Source organism: Hyperolius riggenbachi, chromosome 1 (assembly GCF_040937935.1).
Source record: "Hyperolius riggenbachi isolate aHypRig1 chromosome 1, aHypRig1.pri, whole genome shotgun sequence".
Taxonomy (NCBI): Eukaryota; Metazoa; Chordata; class Amphibia; order Anura; family Hyperoliidae; genus Hyperolius; species Hyperolius riggenbachi.
Window position 1 is genome coordinate 164091354 of NC_090646.1, and position 23851 is coordinate 164115204.

Consider the following 23851-nt stretch of genomic DNA (forward strand, 5'->3'; position numbering starts at 1 on the left):
ACACCAATGTTACAGATGCTGAAAAGCGGACACAGCTGCATCAGTGGGCTCAGACCCTCACTGGTTTGATTTCAGTAAGAGCAATTAATGGTTGAAGTTCACATTGCATTTGGCTCTTCTCAGTATGGTGTACAGAGGAAAGTGCACAGTCAAAGCAACTTGTGTCTTTGCAAGTATGAAGGCCCGCTAAAAAAAACACGTTACATAATACACGACTAACGTCACGGAAACAACTTTACTGGCGAGGTTGTTGAAACAACAAGACTTTTCCGCACACCAATATTGCACACGACCGTATGCATGATATGTCCGCATTCAAATGTAGAGAGATAGACCATTACAACCCTCTGGTTTTACCGGTGGTGTCTGGCAAGCCCTCCACAGGGCAATACACAGAGGTATCTGCAAGGAAGCCTGCAGAACACCATGGTGGATACATTTTGAGGAACTTTTATTGGGCACAACCAAAAAGACAGAAAAAGCAGCTGACACATTTCAGACATGCAGGTCCTTAGTCATAGCAATATTTTAGGTTAGATTTCCCAGATTCATTACTGTTTCCTCTGAGTTAGTTGATCAATGTTCTTGCCTCTTTCCTCTGATCCTTCCCTCCTATATAAATTTACATGCACACAAGGCCATGTCCAACCATCCTCAGGATGTCATGTCCTAGGTGTAACTGTGTAGACTACTGGTACCATCTTCCTCAACTACTTTGTTGACGATTACCTAAGCATGCCTACACAGCTTTGGGATTACTAATCACTCTTCTTACTCCTCACCTACATTTATATGGTAGAAATGATTTAATGTACTAGAATCCTAAAAATACAGGTCAGTTATTGACTGTAACAATTACAATGTGGCAGCTGTAGTGAAAAGATATGAGCTTTAAAGAGACACTGAAGCGGAAAAAAAAATATGATATAATGAATTGGTTGTGTACTATGAATAATTACTAGAAGATAAGCAGCAAAGAAAATATTCTCATACTTTTATTTTCAGGTATATAGTGTTTTTTCTAACATTGCATTATTCTATAATATGTGCAGATTACACAACACTCAGCATTCAAAATGATTCTTTCAGAGCAGTCTGTGAAGTAATGACCTCTCCTCTAGCAGAGAAAAAGTAAACAGTTCACTTACAGTTGAGATAATAAAAGTCAGATAACAGCCCTCTCCACGACTAACTTAGTCGGAGAGCTTAAAGCGGTTTAACACCCAGCATTACAACTTTGCTTTAAAAGATTGCTTACAGCTTACAAACTATTATGCCAGATTTTTTTTAAGCAGAAATTCACTGAATGGGTTAAACATGACATTTTAGTGTTGGATTTAACTAGGAATCCGCATCCGTTCTTATCTTTAGTTACAAAATGTATCTTTATTTGTTATACAAATAGACCTTTGAAAAGCCTGCCGGGGAAGCCCTCTTTGTTCTCTCAGAGCAGTGTTTGTTTGTTACATTGTAGTTAGATACATTTGTAACTAAACAAGCAAGCACGAGGAGCATTTCTAGCTAAATGCAGCACTAAAATGTCATGTTTAATCCATTCAGTGAATTTCTGCAAAAAAAAAAATCTGGCATAATAGTTTATAAGCTGTAAGCAATCTTTTAAAGCAAAGTTGAAATGCTGGGTGTTAGACCACTTTAATGGCTTGTTTGCATAGAGATAACAACTGGAGTTTCTCAACCCTTATGCTGGGAATACACGTTTCGTTTTTGCCTTTGTTTTAGCCTTCGATTCGTTTGGTAGACGATTCGAGTGTTGAAAACGTATGTGAAAATAGTCATAATCTCATTATAGTTTCGATTAATAGACCCCAAAAACGAACAACTAGTGATCGAACATGTTTGATATTATCTCTCTTTATCCATCTAATCGAACCATTGGTAGGCTTGATGGCTGTTCAGATCGATTATATATTTGTTTATGCCGTCCGTCCCTGTACTACGTTTCGTTTCTTTGCAGCCTTCGATCATTGGAAAAACGAAACCATCAGAATCGAAAAAAAACCCGAAACTGCGGGTGGTGATATTAACCGTACGATCGATTATTTCGGGATCGAAAAGGACAAAAGGCACAATCGAAACGAAGGTTTAAACGAAGGCAAAAACGAAACGTGTATTCCCAGCATAACTGTACTGGAAACAATTAGACTGATGTATCTGATCTTAATGTTTTATTTCTTAGCTGTACTACACATACAAATCATAATATCATAATTTTTTTTTTCGCTTCAGTGTCTCTTTAAGGCCTTTATAAATAAGCGAGTCTCGATTCCCAAGTGGTCAGACTGTCTAATCTAGTAGCCAGCAGGAACTTGTAACATTAAGAAAAACTCCAAATTTAGGCACCCACTGTAAAGTTTATGGAGCCTTGGCCATGTGACTCCTGAATTTTGTCCAGCTCTTTCTTAAGAGGTACTACCTGATGTAATATTATGTACAAAAACCTTCGAAATAAAAGCAAGAGGAACACAGAGCTGGAAGAGCCAAGCATTGTGAAGTAGTATCTTTCAGTACTAGGAAAGACAACATTATTATGTAGTCACCAAATAGTTACCGTAATGTAAGCAACCACAATTCTTGCTGGAGGGGGAATTAGATCAGTGTTCTCCAGACTCTGCGTGATCTCAGGAAACTGATTGCTCTCTAGAAAAACAAAATAGCTTGGCCTTTGTGAAACAATTAAACATTATAAAAAAATTAAGAATATTAATATATATATATATATATATATATATATATATATATATATATATATAATATTATCATGCTTTACTGTACAATCATAAGTACATTGCCTTATATTCATATTATCGATTTTATGTTGCCATGCGAGCTTGCTAGAGAGGATATACAATATTTATCACTGAATTTCTAAGGAGTAATTGATGGTAGTAAAAACTTTTCTGTCCCAGAAAGCTTTAGCAGTTAGCCATTAAAAGATATTACTTTTACAAGAAGACTTTGTTTTTTTCTACCTACATAAGGAGTACCGTAATTGTAAAGTCTACATCCTTTAAGTCCACCTACGCTAAGCTGAAGTCTATAAATCGTGTAAAAGCTTACGAAAAATGCAGGTTTATACCATTTTGTTGTGTGCTTATACAAGATTTAGAGTTGAGCTTCTTATAGACTGCTGCTAAAATTATGGGGATTTTACAACAACTTTGTACTTACCTGTGTTTTATTGTTAGAAAATATTTTATGACGTTTGGGGTGAACTAGAAATGGCTTGATGAAAACTCCTCAGGTGTTCATGCCAGAAGATTACTTGACAACCCCTGTGGTGTACACGATTTGCAATGTATATGCATAACATAACAACATTGCAGTGCACATTTGTTGACAAGTTTTTTGTTGATTTTTTTTTTTGCCATATGCATGGCTTCTCCACATGTCACGATTACAGTGACGTTGTTCTTCACTTGAGCTACAACTAAATATAACTAATGGAAACATTTTCATACTGAATACCAGTGTTTCTTTTAATATAAATATTTTATATTTATATTTTCTAGTGTGATATGTACATGTAATAATACAATATGCTGGAACAACTGCATAGTTTCATCTGACGTAACCAGTATGCATCATCTGGCCAGGTCTGTAGTTGAAGGTTGGCTGGTGGCAGGACATATTAAAGCCATGCGAGCTGGTGATGGTGGGTCCAGGAGGTGGGGTCCCCTCCTGTGGTGTCCATGTTCCTGATCAATATCAGCCTGCACAGTAGATATAGAGTTTTAAAAAAAAATGAGCTTAACAAAATGCTTAGTTTACATAATAAAAATGCAGCTTAGCTGTGCGTTATCAGTTTGAGTGTCTATTTAGGTTTCAAAAGTTGGCCTATCCACGTTAATATACAGTAAATTATATACATTAAACTTTTTTTTTGTCATAATTAATATTGTGCTATTTTCTGTGCTTTCACAGCTGCTGCCCACAATCAGGAGCGACCAACAGCTGCTGTTACTCCCATGCAGGCTCAGAACTCTTCTTCCCTGAACCAGGGGGCATCAGGTAGTCTCCACCAAGGCTCTCCTGCTCAGCAAACACAGCCTCAGCTTTCAAGTTCAGCTGCATATATCAATGCTGCCATGAATCTCAACAGATCCAATGTGCCAATTGCTTCCAACTCTCCAAGCAGCAGCGGTACTTCTGTGGAGGCTGATGGCAGTTGGAAGTCTGGCTCTGCAGCTGCTCGAAGTTCTTCATCTCCTGATGGTGTTTCTACACCTTCAAGTTCTTCTGCTGCTAATAAGCAAGACAAAGACATCAAGGTAAACTGCAGAAACGAATTTCAAATTTTCATAATGCTGTATTGGAGCAGTTAATATAAGCTGGACCAGTTAGAAAAGTGTTGATTTTCGACATTAAAGAGAACCCGAGGTGTGTTTAAAGAATGTTATCTGCATACAGAGGCTGGATCTGCCTATACAGCCCAGCCTCTGTTGCTATCCCAAACCCCACTAAGGTCCCCCTGCACTCTGCAATCCCTCATAAATCACAGCCACGCTTTGAGGCTGTGTTTACATCTGTAGTGTCAGTCTCAGCTGCTCCTCCGCCTCCTGCATAGCTCTGGTCCCTGCCCCCCTCCCTTCCCTCCAATCAGCAGGGAGGGAAGGGATGCAGGGGGGACTGGAGTTCTGCAGGAGGCGGGGAGAGCAGCAGACTGACACTATAGAGATAAACACAGCCAGCTCTGACAAGCTGTTTGTCAGCAGCATGGCTGTGATTTATGAGGGATTGCAGAGTGCAGGGGGACCTTAGGGGAGTTTGGGATAGCAACAGAGGCAGGGCTGTATAGGCAGATCCAGCCTCTGTATGCAGATAATATTCTTCAAACCCACCTCGGGTTCTCTTTAAAAAAAAAAAAAAAAAATCATGCATAATGGATGAAGGTGTTTTGGACCTCCTTTTCAGTGCATGGACAGGATTCAGTAAGAACTGGTGGGAATCCGTCATTGTACTCTTACCTTGTAGCACTAGGATCCCTGGTTCAGATCTAGCCAGGATGCTGTCTCATTGAAGTTTGTACATGTTCTTCATTTTTTCTCCCCCATGTCTCCTTGTGGCACTCTGGTTTCCTCCAAAATCTGAAAAAAACACTTTGCTAACTGAATTGGTTGCCCACATAATTTGTCAGGAATATTATAATAATATTAGACTATGACTATGGAAGATATTAGATTGTGAGCTCCTTGAGGGACACTTAGTGACATGAACTATTCAGTGTCCTCTGTAATGCACTGTTGGGGAAAAATGTCATTGCAATATAAATCCATCATAAAACTGCCTTTAGGGATATTTTGGAGTGGGATTGTATTTCCCACTCTTTCTTTAACTGTTTTCCCCAAAAAGAATGAGTTAAAATGTTTCTATGTACGCAAACATCTGGGTGCACTTAGAACACCTCACAAAGTGAGAGTGTTGTCATAGCTTACCCTGTATAGTTGACAAATAATCACCATGATCGCTCAAATTCTGAATAGAAAGGCAACTTTCACACACACCACAACACACACACCACAACACACACACCACCACACACACCACCACACACACCACCACACACACCACAACACACACACCACCACACACACAGCACACACAGCACACACACAGCACACACACACACACAGAGCGCACACACACACAGAGCGCACACAGCACACACACGCACACAGCGCGCACACACACAGCCACACACGCGCACACACACACACACAAAACACACACCACACACACACACACAAAACACACACCACACACACACACAAAACACACACCACACACACACACAAAACACACACCACACACACACACAAAACACACACCACACACCACACACACACACCACACACACACACACACACACACACACACACACACACACACACACACACACACACACACACACACACACTTCCTCCCATCCCCATTCCTTAGTCAGATTAACACTTTGTAGACTGTTGCTTTCATATTAAAAACAATGCAGAACTACTTGTTCGTTGCTATTGTTGAGAGTAGACAAGGCACATTTATATTACTTTTAACCTAGCTGGCTCAATGTGCTCTATAGGCAGCAGCAGTGTTAGGAAGTCTTGCCCAAGGTCTCCTCATTGAATAGTTGTTGGCTTACTGAACAGGAAGGGCTTTGGCTATCTAGCCACTAGAGAGTGGTGTTGTTCAGAAACTCGCAAAGTGTTTCCAATGTGTGACAAACATTTATTATTACAATAAAGTTATAGTATATATGTGTGTGTGTGCATATATATATATATATATATATATATATATATATATATATATATATATATATATATATATATATATGTGTGTATATATATATATATATATATATATATATATATATTTATATATATATATATATATATATATTATTATTATTATTATGATATAATATTTGCAAATGTACGCCATGATGTAAACAAATGTAACCATGAAATGAATCAACATAAGGAAATTTCCTGTTTAGCAAATGTACTTTTATTGGGAATGCAGAGTTGAATTATTAAGTTGACTATATAGAAATTTGCAGCAGACAGCAAATGTTAAAATAACAGGTAATAAAACCGAAGCAAGCCTACGCAGGCATGTGGATGGAAATAAGCCAAACAAAAGACTTATTAGGTTGTGGTGATGATTTCAAAAGTTGACAAGTATGTGACAGAGTTGGAGAGACTGCTCTAACTTTCCCATTCCTTTATGAATAGTAACCATCATATGTCTTGAAAGGCAGTGGCTCTGTACCTGACTAATTAACGTGCTTTGCTTAAGCATGCTTCCCTGGGCTAGGACTGATCTATAATAACTACGACTAGAGAAAGTATGGGGTTTACATCATGACGGCTATTCAGATTTTAGCATTTTATTTTCTGATCTACACTGGGAAAAGGAAACTGTACAGCTGAAGCTACCACTCTTTGGTTAGAGCTTGTTCTTGTCTAAGTAAAGCCAACCTCTTCAAATTGATTTAAATTACTAAAAAGAAAAAACTCTGAAACTAATTACATAAGTATCCTCTCGCTTCGAGTCAGTATTTAGTTGATGTACACTGAGCAGCAATAAGAGCCCCTTTACACCTCTAAAGCAGTACTGCTTACAGCAGAACTACAGTTAAAATGTTCCCTTTCTAATAGATTAGCCACACTGTTATAAGTTCCAAGAAAAAATGCCTGACGGGCTTAATAGCCTTAAAGAGCACCTCTAGTGTATTTTTAAATGTTGTTAATGCTATCCTTACAGTACCTCAATGTAGCTTCGGTGGTTGAATGGGAATATAAATTACCTTCCCCTCCCCGATTCCCCCCCACCCCTGTAGCCAAAACTGGCAAGGCGGTTAGCTCGCTGAAGAAGTCCAGAGCTCTGTGGGCACTCCCACCTCTGTTCAATAAGTGGAAAAAAATTGGTCTATGCACACCTTCTTTTTGTGATCAAAGAGTAACATTTTATTGCACAAATAATCTCATTAGTAGTCACTATCTGAGAGCCAAGACAGTACAAAAATCTAAAATTATTTTCCTGTGCAGAAGGATAAATCTCTAAAAACATAGGAGCCAGCAATACACAGCTTTGAAGAATGACTTCACTTGCTTACTGGGACGGTGGTCATGCAGACTCAGTTCGTCTCTGCAGTCAAGCAGCCACCTGCTGACTTCACATACATTCATCCATGCACCAACTGACATCCAGCAGCTTCCTCCCTCTAGAAGGTATAAAGTCCAAAATACTTTTTCAAGTTTGCATGCATAATTGGCCGGCAGAGCAGACACCATATCCCTCCGTGAGACCAGTCCAATTATACAAGCACACTTGTTAGACAGTTGCAACCGCGTTAGCAAAGCTTAGCATGTCATATAGCAGCAGCGACTCAAAATACAGCTGTATACTTGCAGAATTTTCCTTCACAGTCAAGCCATCTGAGTCCTTCATTGATCATCCCACCCATGTAATGGCCGCAGCAACGCTGTTCCGCTGCAGGCTCCTACTTTGCCTCTCCACATAGGGCTGTAGTCGGCGATGATTCGCTTGGGCTATGCGCCTTTTCGTTTTGCTTTGGCTGCAGCTCTCCTTGCAGATTGCTCATGCCGGAGTTGGCATGAATCCGTGGCTGGTCAAGTGGATCACATGTGCTCACACACGGAATTTGGTAGCCCCTCCCACCTACGCGGTTCACGTCATCCGATGCTTCCTCAGGGCTCCCACCTCTGTTGTCCTGTCCCACCTTCTCCAGCTGCTGCTCATCCCAGATGAATACACATCTCTTGCCTGCAAGTGTCTAGAGGAGCCAGATTCCCACTTCCTCTACAGGAATCTTTGTACAGCTTAGTAGACAGATTTTTGCCTCCGAGCAAACAATGCCTTGATAAAGGGGTCCTATGTGGCTCCAAAGCATTGGCCATATGCTTTTACATGGAACCATTAAAGATTAACTTTGGCTATGCCAGCTCTTTACTTTGTTGAATATATGTGTGGAACACTGACCAAAAGTAAGGTATCCAGGCTGCAGACATTTTGTTACTTTATCTCTGACTACTGGAGATAAAATCGGATAAATATAGAGCTTTCTTGTGAAGTTACGCTATTTGTAATTGTATTTTCCAGACTGCAAAGCTTTGTAATTGAACTAGATATTACATTTTATAAGAGGTGGCTGCTTCCATAGTAGCTGCTGTGAACAAGGGGCGAACTATGATTTTCACCAAGATGACATTACTTTGGGTCACAGTCAGGGTGGATAACCATATAGGCAAAGAGGGATTGGGAACCAGGATTTTTCTGTATTGTTATGCAGACTTTTCTCCCATTTTAAGGCAATCACATTGTAAGGGGGAGGAGGGTTGGATGCAGGAGTGGGCTCTTTTTGCAGACTTGTTGTTTTTCCCATGGTCCATTCCTTTGAGGCCTTACAGAAAGCAGTGAGAGCTGTTGGGCTGCTGGACTATACATTATGCAGACTTGTCATTAGTTTTATGTATTTAGAACTCCACAGGTGTGCATAAACTACATTTTATTTTCCTGCTAAAGAGGAAATTTAATTGTGTTTTTCTTTCTTCTCCACCGTAAAATTCATCTTTGTCTTTTAATATGAGTGCTTAGCCTTGCATGAACAAATATTTCTCAAAACTAGTGTTTATGTTCAAACAGAGCAATTATGTGGAACAAGACGTGAGCTGTCTGTGTGTGCTTTGTTATTAGACAGGACTTCTGTGGATAAAAATTAAACATAATGGCTTCTGCAGTGCACAGCTGCTTTCCTTTTTTTCTTGCATTTACAGCATATTTACATGATGAGATGAGAAGAATTGTTGTTTGAAATTTCACATAAAAAAGCCAGCAGCAATATTATCAGTAAAAAAGATTTTTAAAAATTCAGGATGTGTTGTGTTGCCTGCATGTTTCACAAAAATGAAAGATTTTCAGCAGTCAGACGTGAGGCTCATACACACGCTAGATGGTTCTCAGCTGAGGAAAGCGATCGGGCAATCTCTGCCAGTATGTACAGTGCTGCCCATAATTATCCACACCCCTGCCAAATTTTGACGTAAAGTTACTTTTATTCAACTAGAAAGTAATTTTCCAATTTCCAAAATTATTCATACTCTTCTCAATAATCAATAGAAACGCGTGTACTGACTATTACAGCAATCAAACGCTTCCTATAATTGCAGACCAGCTTTTTGCATGTCTCTACAGGTATTTTTGCCCATTCATCTTTAGCAATGAGCTTCAAATCTTTCAGGATGGAGGGTCTTCTTGCCATCACCCTGATCTTTAGCTCCCTCCACAGATTCTCAGTTGGATTCAAGTCAGGACTCTGTCTGGGCACTCCAAAACGTTAATGCTGTTGTCTGCTATCCATTTCTTCACCACTTTTGCTGTGTGTTTTGGGTCAATTGTCATGCTAAAATGTCAACTGGTGCCCAAGGCCAAGTTTCTCTGCAGACTGCAGGATGATGTTGTTGAGAATCCCCATGTATTGCTCTTTTTTTCATGGTGCCGTTTACTGTGATTAGGTTCCCTGGTCCAATGGCTGAAAAACACTCCAAATGCATTAGGTCCCCACCACCATCTTTGACAGTGGGGATGATGTTCTTTGGGTTGAAGGCTTCTCCTTTGTTAACCCAAATGAAAACAAACAAACACATTTTGATCAAAAAATTCCATTTTTGTTTCATCTAACCATAACACAGAAGACCAGAAGCTGCCTTCTTTGTCCAGAGGAGCATTTGCAAAGGCCACGCAAGCTTTTGTGTGCCTTATCTGGAGAAGTGGCGTCCTCCTTGGTCTGCATCCATGGAACCCAGCAGTGTGCAGTGTCCATTTGATTGTCTGCCTTGAGACATGCCACCAGCTGAGCCCAGATTCACCAGGATGGTCTTGGTGGTGATCCTTAGATTCTTTTTCACCTCTCTCACTATCTTCTTGGCCAGCAAAGGTGTCACTTTTGGCTTCTGACCATGTCCTCTGAGATTTTTCACAGTGCGGAACATCTTGTATTTTTTTAATAATATTTTGCACTGTAGCCACTGGACTTGAAACCATTTAAAAATGGCCTTGTAGCCCTGTCCTGACTTGTGACCAGCCACAATTCACAGCCGCAGGTCCTCACTGAGCTCCTTTGTCTTAGCCATGACTGCCCACAAACCAACTGCAGAGAGCTGCTGTTTTTCACCTGTTGAGTTGATTAAAACAGCTGTTCCCTATTAATCAGGGTAATTAGGATGCTTTAGAACAGCTTGGACTATTTGGAATGGTATAGAACTTTGGATTTTCCCACTGACTGTGACAGTTTGTGAAGGCTATGAATCATTTTGGACTGGACACTTTTTTTGCTCATATGTAAATACAAGCAGAGAAATTTTTTTTTCCACAATAATGCTGCTTGTACATCATCTTATTATGTTTTGGGAGACACCTATGTAATTTCCTGTCAGAATATTACTGGCTGGTTGAATAAAAGTAACTTAAAGTCAAAATTTGCCAGGGGAATGAATAATTATGGGCAGCACTGTACGTATAGGTATGCTGCTGGTGTGTTGGGCACAGGATGAGTGAAATGATGGCTCACCCTGCTGTTGCTCACATTCCTGGCGACGGGAAATACTATTCCCCCTCCGAGTTGTAGCAACTTGGAAGGAGAAGTAATTCAGGGTCCAGCGATCGCTGGAGGCCCGAATTATCCTTATGCGCCCTGCGCACTATAGCATTACTGCTATAGTGGCATCTGGGTTTGGCTCTAAACGCTGACTTGCTTCACTACCAGTGGCTTACTGAGGCCCCCTGAACTAGAGTCCCACTAAGGACCCCCCTTAATCCTGCTTTTTAGCTTTTCATTGGCGCTATGATGGTAATGATGATAATGATCACCTCTATATGTGCATTGCCAGTGGCATAGCAATAAGGGTTGCAGAGGGTGCGACCGCATCGGGGCCAGAGGGGCCCCAGCCGGCCCTCCCTCAACAGCAGTTTTACCTCTTTATTGGTCCTGTGCTTGTAATGATCCCTTCTATAAATACTTTGACTGATATTAATCATTAACAAGCTGTTTCCCATCACCTTCTTGCACCTCTGACACTGTGTTGTCCTTGGCAGGTTGTGGTGCGCCGTATCAATTGTTATGTATAGAGTGCTGGGGGGGGGGCATGTGAAACTCGCACCGGGGTCCATAGCTCCTTAGCTACGCCACTGTGCACTGCATAGAGATAAACCTTAACAGTTTCCTTACTCTAAATATACCTCTCTGACATTGCAGCTGTTCTTGGTAGGTTTTGGGGCTCCATATAAATAGAGTGATTGGGGTACCATTTGAAACTCGCACTGGTTCCCAAGCTCCTTAGTTATGCCACTGACCTGTGCTGTTGAGACATCTAGAGTGGCAAATTGTCTCAGCCAAGCGTAGGACAAGCCAATTGTTCCCAGACACAATTTTCTTCACCAAAGCTGTTCCATCATGTACCACACCTGCGTCCCTCTTCATCCCTCCATAGCAACAGAACGCATCACTAGACTGTATGTTGGCAATGTATCTGTACTGAACTCTGCCTCAAACTGTTGTTCAAGGGATTTAGACCTGATTCCAGCGGGTGATCATTCTTTTTTAGACTGCGATACCAGGTTAAACACCTACAAAACAGATCCAAGTTTGAAAATACATGAATTTAAGGGCTGCTGAAGTCTATTAAAATGAAGGTTGTTTATCGGGCTGTGACATCCATCTTTAACAAGATACTGAATAGGAAACCCCAGGAAAAGAAAAATGAAAATAGATGCCCTAAAGCCCTGAGACCAACTCCTTAAAGAGACTCTGTAACAAATTGTTTATCTTTATTTCTTCTATGCTATAAGTTCCTATGCCTTTTCTAATGTGGTCTGGCTTACTGCAGCTTTTCCTAATTGCACAGTAGCTGTGTTATCTCTGTTATATGATCTAATCTTCTCTCTATAGTCGGCACAGTCAGGCTGAGGCAGGCAGACTGGAATGTGCAGGGCTGCTTGTGATTAGCTAGAAGCTGTACACACCCCCTGCAGGCTCTGTGTGACTAACACACTCTGCTTAGCTGAGCCTATTAGAAGCTGGTTAGTTTGTTTGTAAACACTGCCTAAAACTGGCAATTACAAGCCAGGTTTGCAGCAGAGAATGGCAGAAACAGCACAGAGGGGACCAGGAGCACATAATGAATAGAATGGTATGCTTTTTATTGTAAGAATTTCAGAGTACAGATTCTCTTTAAAGATACTGAACCACCTAGGGACATATGTCATATCCACCATTACCAATGCTTGGGGCAGGGGCATAGGATAGGAACTCAGAAGTATTGCGATAGAGGGTAGCAAGGTTCAGGCTTGTTGCCGGGGTCACCTCTTTTTCTCCCTTTTCTGCGGCCAGGATTTTTCCCCTTTTGTGTTGAAATGGGTTTGCGGCTCATTTTCCTACTGGCTTCCCTCTTCTGAAGCGCAGAACTAGTATGAGGTTCAATAATGTGCAATTGTTTGAGACGTGTTTATAATTCATGTTTTAATACTTCCAATATTTTGTATTATAGAGTGTGTCCCTTTTTTCTGTTTGCTCTTTAAAATAAATGATGAATAAAGAATCTTTAAAAAAAAAAAAAGAAATCATGTCAATGCTACATTAATCTATTGTAGAACAATGTATTTTGAATACTTTTTTTTGGCTGGGGGGCTGAAAGGGTATTTTATTCCTAGAGTGAAAAACATCTCTTGAGAGAAACTGCAGGAAAAAAGTTTATTGAATCAGGGCCACATTTTACAGTGAAAAATACACAAGGGCCGTTTCACACTGCAACTGTTTTATAACGATTTTCCAGTTGTCAGTGATTCAAAAAGTGCATGTAATCCTATGACAGTTTTTATACTACAGCAATTTCTTTTTCTTAAAATTGCAAAAGTGCTGCATGTAGCATTTTTTCAGCAACTGTGTTGAAAGTATTGAAATGCTGTAAAAGCAGAATCACTGTTGAAATGACTGGAATAAATGTGAAAATAAAAATCACTTAGTGATTGCAATACAATTCTGTTTGGCGATTTTCAGTGTGGAACAGCCCTTTGTTTTATTGCACAGTCTTGTGAAGGTAACCCTGAAGCTAAGTACTCACCTTGCGTTGCAGGAATATGTATCCAGAGACGTCTCCCTGACAACAAGCGAACCGCCGATCCATCTCCTTTCATCTTCTGACTGGCTAGTATGCATGATGTTATGCGACGGGCGTGTCGAGACTTCAAGTGATTGCGGTACTTTGCGCGGGAGTCGTCAGGGATCCGATCCTCTGCGACGGTCGTTATCGCTGCACGACACTAAGCTGGGTAATCTGTAACTCTGAGTGTTTCAAGTCCTACTGCTTAGAGCCACATTAATCCATGTCATGCAATGATGAGTATCAACCAGTCCAAAACAGTCTGTATGCATGTTGGATTAGTGTGGCTCTGTACAATTATCAAGCCAACACATCATTGCATTCCAGCGGTTCTGGTGTGTTTAGCTTTCACGGACAACAAAAGGACAATTTGCATATGCAGCAGAGATGCATTGTGGGACACCTCATATATTCACTCGGACCTGAATAATCTCAAATACCTTCTGTTTTAACCTGCCTGGCGTTCTGATTCCTGCGGCCGCGGGAACGTTTTTTGTGCATATTTTTTTTTATCATGTAGCTAGCCTAGCGCTAGCTACATGATTCCCACCTCCCTGCTTCCTCCCTCCCACCCCTCCGATCGCCGCCGGCGCAAATACCCCTCCGGAAATCCCGTTCTGAACGGGATTTCCTTCAGGGCTGCCTTGACGTCGTGACGTCACAGGGAGTCCTGATCCACCCCTCAGCGCTGCCCGGCACTGATTGGCCAGGCAGTGCACAGGGTCTCGGGAGGGGGGGGGGGGAGGATCGGTGGCGAGCGGGTAGGCTTTGCTTGCTGCGTGTTTTAAAAAAAAAATATTCAAATCGGCCCAGCGGGGCCTGAGTGGTGGCCTCCGATGTCTCTGGACGAGCCTAGCTCGTCCAGAACGCTAGGGAGGTTAAAGGGAACCTAAACTGAAGAAAAAAAAGACTTTAACTTTCCTGGGGCTTCTACCAGACCCCTGCAGCCTCCCTGTGCCCATGCCGTCACAAAGTGACGCTCCAGTCCCCACATGCGCATTTGACCCATGGACTTGCCAGAGGAGGGTTGCTGCAGGGGACAGGAGGAACCCTTAGTGACAGCGCAGGCACAGGGTGGCTGCAGGGGGCTAGTAGAAGCCCTAGGTAAGTTAAACTTTTTTTTTTTTAATTAATCTTAGATTTCCTTTAAAAAGACAAACTTCTGTTTGGTCCTTTTTAGCCTGTTACAGACACCTAGGAGTTCTGGTCCACCATGAACTTGCTGGGCAATGTGTAATTTGTATGTGATAAGTAATGTGTTCCTGAGGAGGAAATGTGCTTACTCTCCAGGCTTCTGCCTTGGAATGACTAAAGACAGCATGGAATAGACTAAACACTGCTCTTTTTATATTACAGAAAGAGAAGATTGGATTGTTCAAGTTGTTGTCTGTTGCATCTACAAAAAGAAAGCCTCGAGCATCTCCTCCTCACTCTCCTACGCAAGAACTGGAACAGGCCACCCCAGAGGCCACTCTAGAAGGAGCAGTGGGTCCTGACATCCTGACTAACAGCATCCGAGCTGCTTCTGGAACTGTTGATTGTGAAGCTGCCAATGCACTGGCACAGGAGAACCGCAAGACAAATTTGGTGGATCCTAATGTTCCCATAGCACCTCCTCCAAGACAGCCTTGCTCATCACTAGGCCCTGTACTTAATGACTCTCGACCTGTGGTCTGTGAAAGGTAATTGTAACTGGACAAGTACTACTAAAGTGATATTAAAATAACAGACCGTGCCAACAAGGGACACAGTGGAGGGCATAAGTTGTACATGTAGGTTTTGGGTATTCATTGCTGCTCCCATTGTTGCTGAGTGTGCACCTAAATTTTTCCTTCAAGGAGATATATTACCTGCAAATACAATTACATTTTTTTCTCATTGCAGGGCACACAAATAGTATAACTCCAAATGTCTGCATAGTACCCGGAAAGCTTATGGTGACCCAGAACCACTATTAGACTACTGTATAAGGGGCTAATAATCCCTTACTTAAAAAAAGTGATGCTAAATATAATTTTGCCTTCTTAAAACAGAAGGTATTTATAATAATTAAGCTTTAAGTGAGCAAATAGTTTCCCATAATGCATCACTCCCAAAATGCAAATCTTCTTTTTATGCCCCTGAAAGCCAGGCACACATCCAGAACCTCTGGTGTATAGAGAGGGCCTATAGCTTATACATTCTACAGAGCCACACCAATCCATGTGGCTCTGTAAATGTATAATCTACAGGCTCATTACACCAGTGGTTCTGGATGCTTGCCTGGCATAAAGAGATGATTTGCATAAAGCTTAAAGCTATTATTACCAATGTTTTAATAAGGCAAAGTTATAGCACCCAAACTTCTGCTGACTGGAAATTCTAACAGAGGAACAATCAGCACAAAAAACATACTCCTGTTATCTGCTTTATGATGATCAGGCACCTCTCTATACATGTCTGATTGTCATATAGTGGGTAACAGATAGGAGGCAAGGGTTATGTACTATACTTTTTTCCTTTGATGGATCAGGAGAGGAGGCAAGGGTTATGCACTGTATTTGTTTCCTTTGATGGATCAGGAGGAGGCAATGGTTATGTACTGTAACAATAATAATTCCAGTATTTCTATTGTGCCTTTCTCCTGTCAGACCCAAAGCACTTGCGAGGCAGCCACTAGAGCGCACTCAGTATGCAGTAGCCGTGTTAGGGAGTCTTGCCCAAGAAACTCCTTCCTGAATAGGTGCAGCTTACTGAACAGGCAAGGCCGAGATTTGAACCCAGGTCTCCTGTGTCAGAGGCACTCAGGGCCGGGCCAAGGCAGAGGCGAGATAGGCTCCAGCCTTAGGGCACAGAGTAGGAGGGGGCGCACAACTTACTCAGCTATCATTCCCCTATTGTGTTTAAAGCAGAGAGAAATAAGAAAAAGGGGATACATGGCAGTGACTGCAAGCCAGATAACTAGAAATGAAGGTGTTGGGTGGGTTTGGGGTGCCTCTTAGTCTAATAGCAATCGGTGTGTGATGGCTGGGGGGAGGGCTGGAGGGGCAGACTTTGGTGTCTCAGCCTTGGGTGCTGGAGAACCTTGTCCTGGCTCTGGAGGCACTTAACCAGTACACTATTCAACCACTGCTGTACTTGTTTCCTTTGATGGATCAGGAGGAGGCAAGGGTTATGTATACTGTACTTGTTTCCTTTAATATATCAGGAAGTGTAAGGTGACCTGGCCAGTATTTCAGAACCCATGGGGCTGTCGAGCTACTTCTGAAACCAATTTCCCATGTCCATAGCAAAATCCATATGGGAACATTGTCTTTACAGAAAAAAATATCATGTTTCGTGACAAAATAGTCTCCAGGTGTTTGCACTTGATAGAAAGTTGTGTGGAGGTTAGTCCAAGGTTCTCTAGCACTAGCCTTGTCTATTTCTGACAATGACATACAAATTCCTGTATCTGTTAATGCAGCTTGGAGGTGAGATAAAGGTTGTAGCATATGAAGTATAAAAATACTAAAAATAATCTCAAATGGATATACAGAATATACAGTGTCTATGGTATCTCAAAAGAGTATGATGGTGTGGAGCAGCTAATTATAGCGTGACAAAAATGGGCACATGCTAAATAGCGCCGGGGCCACAAACTGCTGCTACCAATAGGTAATATTTAGCTTGGAGGGGGAGGTGTTATTAGTTTCCCAGGGGTAGGAGGTTATTAGTTGCTTGGGGAAGGGGTTATTAGTTGCCCAGGGAAGGGGTGTTATTAGTTTTTTTTAACAGTTTAAATTTTATTGAAGTTTTTGTCGTGATAACAAAACATAAAAAAAAACAAGGTATCCACAGGTCAACATGACCTTGGGGTGTTATTAGTTGCCTGGTGAGGGGGCCTACAAGTTGTGGGCGGTTATAAGTTGTTGGGGGTTATTAGTTGCAGATTGGGGGTTATTAGTTAATTACCGGGGGAGGGTCCTGTGTGAAAGTAGGGCGAGGTTAGGTCACAGTGAATTATTGGCAAATAATTACCATTATTTCACTTTATCAATTAAGTTTTATATTGGTGAATTTAACAATATTCTACTACCATTATAAAATGCTCCCTTAAAGGGATACTGTAGGGGGGTCGGGGGGAAATGAGTTGAACTTACCCAGGGCTTCTAACGGTCCCCCGCAAACATCCTGTGCCCGCGCAGCCACTCACCGATGCTCTGTCCTCACCTCCGGTTCACTTCTGGAATTTCAGACTTTTAAGTCTGAAAACCTCTGCGCCTGTGTTGCCATGTCCTCAATCCCGCTGATGTCACCAAGAGCGTACTGCACAGACACAGACCATACTGGGCCTGCGCAGTATGCTCCTGGTGACAGCAGGATCGAGGACACAGCAATGCAGGCGCAGTGGTTTTCAGACTTTAAAGTCTGAAATTCCAGAAGTGAACTGGAGGCGGGGCCAGAGCATCGGTGAGTGGTTGCGTGGGCACAGGATGTCTGCGTGGGGCCATTAGAAGCCCCGGGTAAGTTCAATTCATTTTCCCCCGACCCTCTACAGTGTCCCTTTAAGTGGGTTTTCTTTTTTCTTTCACGTCCGCACCCATTAGCGCACAGGTTTTGAAATGTACCCTGACGGTGGGTTGGAAATATTTGCTTATTTTCAATAAAAACCTTGTATAATCAATAGCTTTCAATGACTTCATATTGGATTACTTCGTACTGTTGTCAGGACTTTTTGTTACACATTTTATAGAGAAATGTAAATTAATGCCACATTATCTTTTCCCATGTATTTGATTTATAGAGAATACTAGTCATTTATCTGTATAAAAACACATAACTAGTATTTTATAATGCATATAAATTCCCTTATTTTCTCAATTTGACATCAGAAGGGGTTTTTAGCAACTATTAGCTTGTTTTCAGTGTCTCTATAGTTCATTCCAAGGCTTCCTGAGAATTTAAAGCGGCTCGGCCTCATCTAACATAGCTCAAGTCTCTGAACTCTGCTATGCTATAGTAATTATTTCTGTGCCCATGAAATGTATAAATACATAATATCCGGCTCTGTCAATCCACAATGTCCCCGGCAAGCGGTTATGTTTGAGAGGCTTACAGTATTTTTCTTTTGCAGGTATCGGGTGATGGTGTCCTACCCTCCCCAGAGCGAGGCTGAGCTTGAGCTCAAGGAAGGGGACATTGTGTTTGTGCACAAGAAACGTGAAGACGGCTGGTATAAAGGCACACTACAGCGCAATGGCAAAACTGGATTATTCCCAGGCAGCTTTGTGGAAAATATTTAACTCCTTCTTTTGTTGTAGCAGTCATGAGCACAAGTGTCTGAACGCTGGCTCAGCACCGCTCTCCTGGCCAGCATCAAAAAGTCCAGCTCTTCACTGACATCACAGGAGTTGACTGGAAACCATTTTCTGGTCTCATATTGCTCTGAGACTTTCTTTTGTCCATGTCATTTGTGCCTTGTACTGTTAAGTTTATATATTTTTTCTTTTTTTAACTTTTTTTTTTTTTCTCCCTCACCCTAACAACAAATAAACCAATGTTTACAAGGCGTTAGCTAATAATTTATTTTCTTTCTTTCCGTTTTGTACATTTTACATTTTTTGGAATAGATAAAACAGATCTTTTGAAATGATGAAAAAAAAATAACATTTTATTAATTTATGAAATGGCGCAGAAAAGAGAAGCTGGATTCTTTTCTCTCAGACTGTCATAGATATACTGACTTTTACTGTAGCTTCTTTGTTTTAATATGAATTGTCTTCATTGGTGGAATCTAGTCTTTTTACTTTTTATTTCCTGTAGCATGATGATGTCTCCATTGTGAGGAAAAGCACCCAACGAACAGAAAATTAGTATAAGTTTACCATTTTCAGAGTTCCTTTTCTAGAGCTATGTAGATTTTTTTTAATGATCTGTAATAAAATGTTTTCAGGTTATGCACTAGTAATGGTCATACCTTTAATCGGCCTCCAAAAACTTCAGAGGGGAAAAGTGCTGGGAACAACAATAAACATCTGACTGTAGACCACATGTCGGGAACAGATGATGCTACAGAGCTTCTAGCTACAGGGATATTGAACGTCTGTGGAGATCGTATTGTCTTAAATGTCAAGTCCATTAACAGATCCACCATATAAACTGTAATCAAGTCCTAATTCCAGTCAATTTGCCTTGGTAGACTATCGTTAATATTTCTTTAAAAAGAGGATACCACAAATTGGTTTTCACACAAGGAATCTTTTTGGGGCACTGTCATTTTGGCATAGGTTACCTTGGTTACATAGAGCTGGTGAGGTTTCCATGAGAACAGGCTCAGCTATAGCTTTAGTTTTAATAACACTATCGTTATTGTGCCAAGATGACCAACGCTGAATAGAATTTCCAATGAAATTAGGTGAGTATAGTTTTAGCAGGTCAGTCAGCTTTCGGATTCTGAAAGCAAAATTAAAAATTAAAATGTAAAAAGCTGTGTCAGACACTTACAGGGATCATGAAATTATATGAAGGCTGACATGTTTAATTTTAAACAAAACACATTGCCTGGTAGTCCTGCTGATCCTTCGCCTCTCATATTTGTAGCTATAGACCTGAACAAGCATGCAGATTAGATGTTTATGACTGTATTAGCTGCATCATTGTTTCAGGTATGTGATTCAGACACTATTGCAGCCAGTAAGATCAGCAGGACACCAAAGAGATTATAAAGTAAAAACTAAAGATTTTGTGCATGCGGTTCTTCAAAACATTTATACCGACTTCAGGGGTGTTTGAAGTGTAACTTACTCTCTGATTCTCCTTGTGTGGCCACTTTTTGCAGCATTTGGCCCCGCTCCCTTACAGTTGAGTGCTGTAGCATTCTCTGTATCAGAGATACAGTGCTACAGAAGCACGGCACAGTCAACTGCAAAGGTGGCGTAGCTAAGTGCCGGAAGTGGCAGCACAGGGAGAATCCGAGTGAGTTACACATCATACACCCCGAATTCGGTATAAGTTTTTTTTTTTTTTGAAGAGCCACATGCAGAACATCTTTAGTTTTTAATTTATATTCTCTTTAAGGAAGTACTCCGGGTGTCTATAATACATATCCACAGTTGTAAGTATGCACAGACCCGGAAGCTGAGAGATCACCATGACAACCTGGCAAATGTCATCTTTTATATTACAAGGATTTTGACCTGTATGATTTCAAGCCTGTCCTATATTCTAATTGCAGGTTCTAAATGTGCACGGACTGGGAAGCATTTGTGGGTGGTGGCTTAGAGTGGGTGACAGCATATTGCGGCAGTTGTGGTGAGCATGATTAGAATCAGGGGTTTCCTGGGGAGTAATAATCGAGGGCACCAGCAGTGGCTGACAGCACCCAAAGAGTAACTGTCACATCCAAAACCTTGTGGTGCCATGTGACCTGCAGCCTTTAAGATTTTTTTTTAATTGTCATTAACTTGAGAAATACTGTATAGGAACTGTATCTGTTAATCTGAAACAAATGAATGTTTTTAGTCTCCCTGTGTTTCATCGAATGTTAATTTTAAAACCCTTGACAGAGCTAATCAAAGCTCTATGAATTTTGTATTACTTGTATCAGATGTCAGAGAGTCTGACACCAAGTGGCAACTGAGGGAAGTGCAGGCTAAAGCTCTGCTAATCAGATCTTGGTGAAGCTGCCTTTCAAAAAGGGAGAACTGTTTGAATTGTGGAAACAACATTATAATGTTTAGTCTTGTTTCATTGTGATTTGTTGACATTGTTGGTCTAAGCTCACAAAACTTGACATCATCTAATATATACAGTTTCCCTATTCATACATATATAATGTGTATCAAATAACTCTGCAGTTAGATCAATGTTTTTCATTATTATTTTTATTAATTTCTGAGCTCCTAACGTCAACATCAACTGTACAAAAAAGTAAAAATAAAAAAAAAAACCTGAACACTTTTGGAAATCTATTTTTGATATTGGTTTTCTGTACCTCGCAAATTAGTTTTACTGTATGCATTAGACAAAAAATTAAGGAATGAATAAAGTTAGTTGAAGAACATTTGAAACTGGTTTAAATCTATTAAACTATTTACAGGGTTCTTGGAAGATATAACATTAACCTACAGATTACTCCTTTTTCTTAAATCTTAGGCCACATTCTGCTGATTAAGCATGTATTGAAGTGGGACTCTGAAGAGTGTATTCTAGCTCTGTGTGTTTGGTAATTTGGGCCAGACTGTCAAAAAAATAGCCATTTTTCTGAGAAAGAAGAGTCCTAAGAATCCTCTTCTTTTACCTTTAACAAGCCTGTCATTGACAGTAGAGGCCGCTTGTAAAAATAGTAGTTTCCTGGCTATAATGTAATTCCCAGGCTATAATCATTTCTGAGCCAGTCCCCTGTAATAAGTATGCAGATCAAGAAATGCATAACCCTTTCACATGCTTGATCCAGATGAATAATGTAGACAACACTGATCAGCACTGCATCCAGAAAACTAGTATAAAAAGGACTTCAAAATCGAAGCTCTGTAGGTGTTTAATGACAGGTATGCTTTATTGCACCCTGTCAATAATTTCATAGGTTTCAGTTAGGGACAAGTTTTCTTTAGGCTACAGCACTTATCATAATTATTTAGATACTAAACCTAAGACCTGTTACAATAACGGGCGCTAGGCCTCTCCACTCACAACCCCCCGCCTCTGTGTACCCACACGCACACCACGAAGCACACCCGTGTGCACGCCCGCCCCCCCTGGCCACGTCCTGCTGCACAAAGTCTGCCCGCATGCTGTGCATACACGGTAAGCCAAACGACTGGGTAGCTCTTTCTTAGTTACGCGTGCTGCTTACATAGCAACGCACGTTCATTTAAATGTCGGCCGCTACTATGTTAATAGACATAGTTACTATGCTAATTACATAGTAACTATGTTAATTAACATAGTAGCGGCCACTCTAGTGAAGTATCGCGGTCACGATACGTTACAGCAGCAGCCGGCATTTAACTTCTTGAAGACCGCTCCATGTCAATTGGCATACAGTCCTGGGGGCTTGTTTTGCAGGAGATCGCGCGCACTGATGTGTGCGCCTCTCCGCTTGAATGACGGAGCTCCACTCCTCCATCAGTTTCCCAGCGGTGATCGCCGCTAGGAGACTGTTAAGACGGCGAAACCGCTGTCTATTTATATTCTGTTTACATAGTACAGCGCTGCGATTTACGGCATCTGCTGTGTGACACAGCTGTTGCCTAGGAGCACTCCACTGTCATAGACTGAAGCCTATTACAGCCAATCGCTGTCATTGGCTGAGTGTAATAGTATAATAATATATATTATTAAAAAAAGGAAATGAATATTTAGAAAATAAAAAAATTAAATAAACATCCTGTCATCGAGCCTTGCCCACCAATCACTTGTGTGCTGGGTTGTACAGCACTGTAGCAAGACCTTAAAGCTGCAGTGGCCTAATTAGTGAAAAATGGCCTGGTCACTTGGGGGGTTTAAGCCCGTGGTCCTTAAAGAGAAACTCCGACCAAAAATTTAACTTTATCCCAATCAGTAGCTGATACCCCATTTTACATGAGAAATCTATTCCTTTTCACAAACAGACCATCAGGGGGCGCTGTATGACTGATATTGTGGTGAAACCCCTCCCACAAGAAACCCCTCCCACAAGAAAAGTTCAAACTTTTGGCAGTTTCCTGTCTGTGAACCTTGTTGCATTGTGGAAAATAGCTGCTTACAGCTGTTTCCAACTGCCAAAAACCATGCAGCAGCTACATCACTTGCCAACCGTAAAATGTTCACTGGAGTTCCTCTTTAAGTGGTTAAAGGAACGCGCGTTGCTATGTAAGCAGCGCACTTAACTAAGGAAGAAATACTACGCTACATGAAAAGTTGCAAATTTGCACAGTATTTAATACTCACATTATGGAACTGGAAAGTGTTACATATTCTTATAACCTGAGCAACTTTTGTAAATGACAAAAATCAGCAGAATAAAGCATTTTTGGTCATTCTTGTCTTCCTTCCTTGTCCATAGCCACCTCCTAAAATAGTTGAGTTGCACCATAGCAGTCCTACCTAAACAGTGATTTTGTTATATGGCAGTAGACTGCTATAAATATGCTTGAAGAGCAGTTACAGATATTCAGAGGAAGTAGAACGTAGAACAAAGCAGTTGTGGGTAGGATGTC

General features: G+C 41.1%; 1 protein-coding gene across 3 annotated transcripts in view; it reads left to right on the top strand.

The window, feature by feature from the left end:
• Positions 1-21622, top strand: part of SH3RF1 (SH3 domain containing ring finger 1) — a 231223-nt gene extending 209601 nt beyond the window's left edge. For all 3 annotated transcript variants that reach the window (XM_068278811.1, XM_068278812.1, XM_068278813.1), the window contains 3 exons: positions 3943-4289; positions 15048-15373; positions 18787-21622. In XM_068278811.1, coding sequence (XP_068134912.1) covers positions 3943-4289; positions 15048-15373; positions 18787-18955 — 842 coding nt within the window. In that variant the 3' untranslated portion in view covers positions 18956-21622. The remainder of the gene's footprint in view (positions 1-3942; positions 4290-15047; positions 15374-18786) is intronic.
• The last annotated feature ends 2229 nt before the right edge of the window (positions 21623-23851 follow it).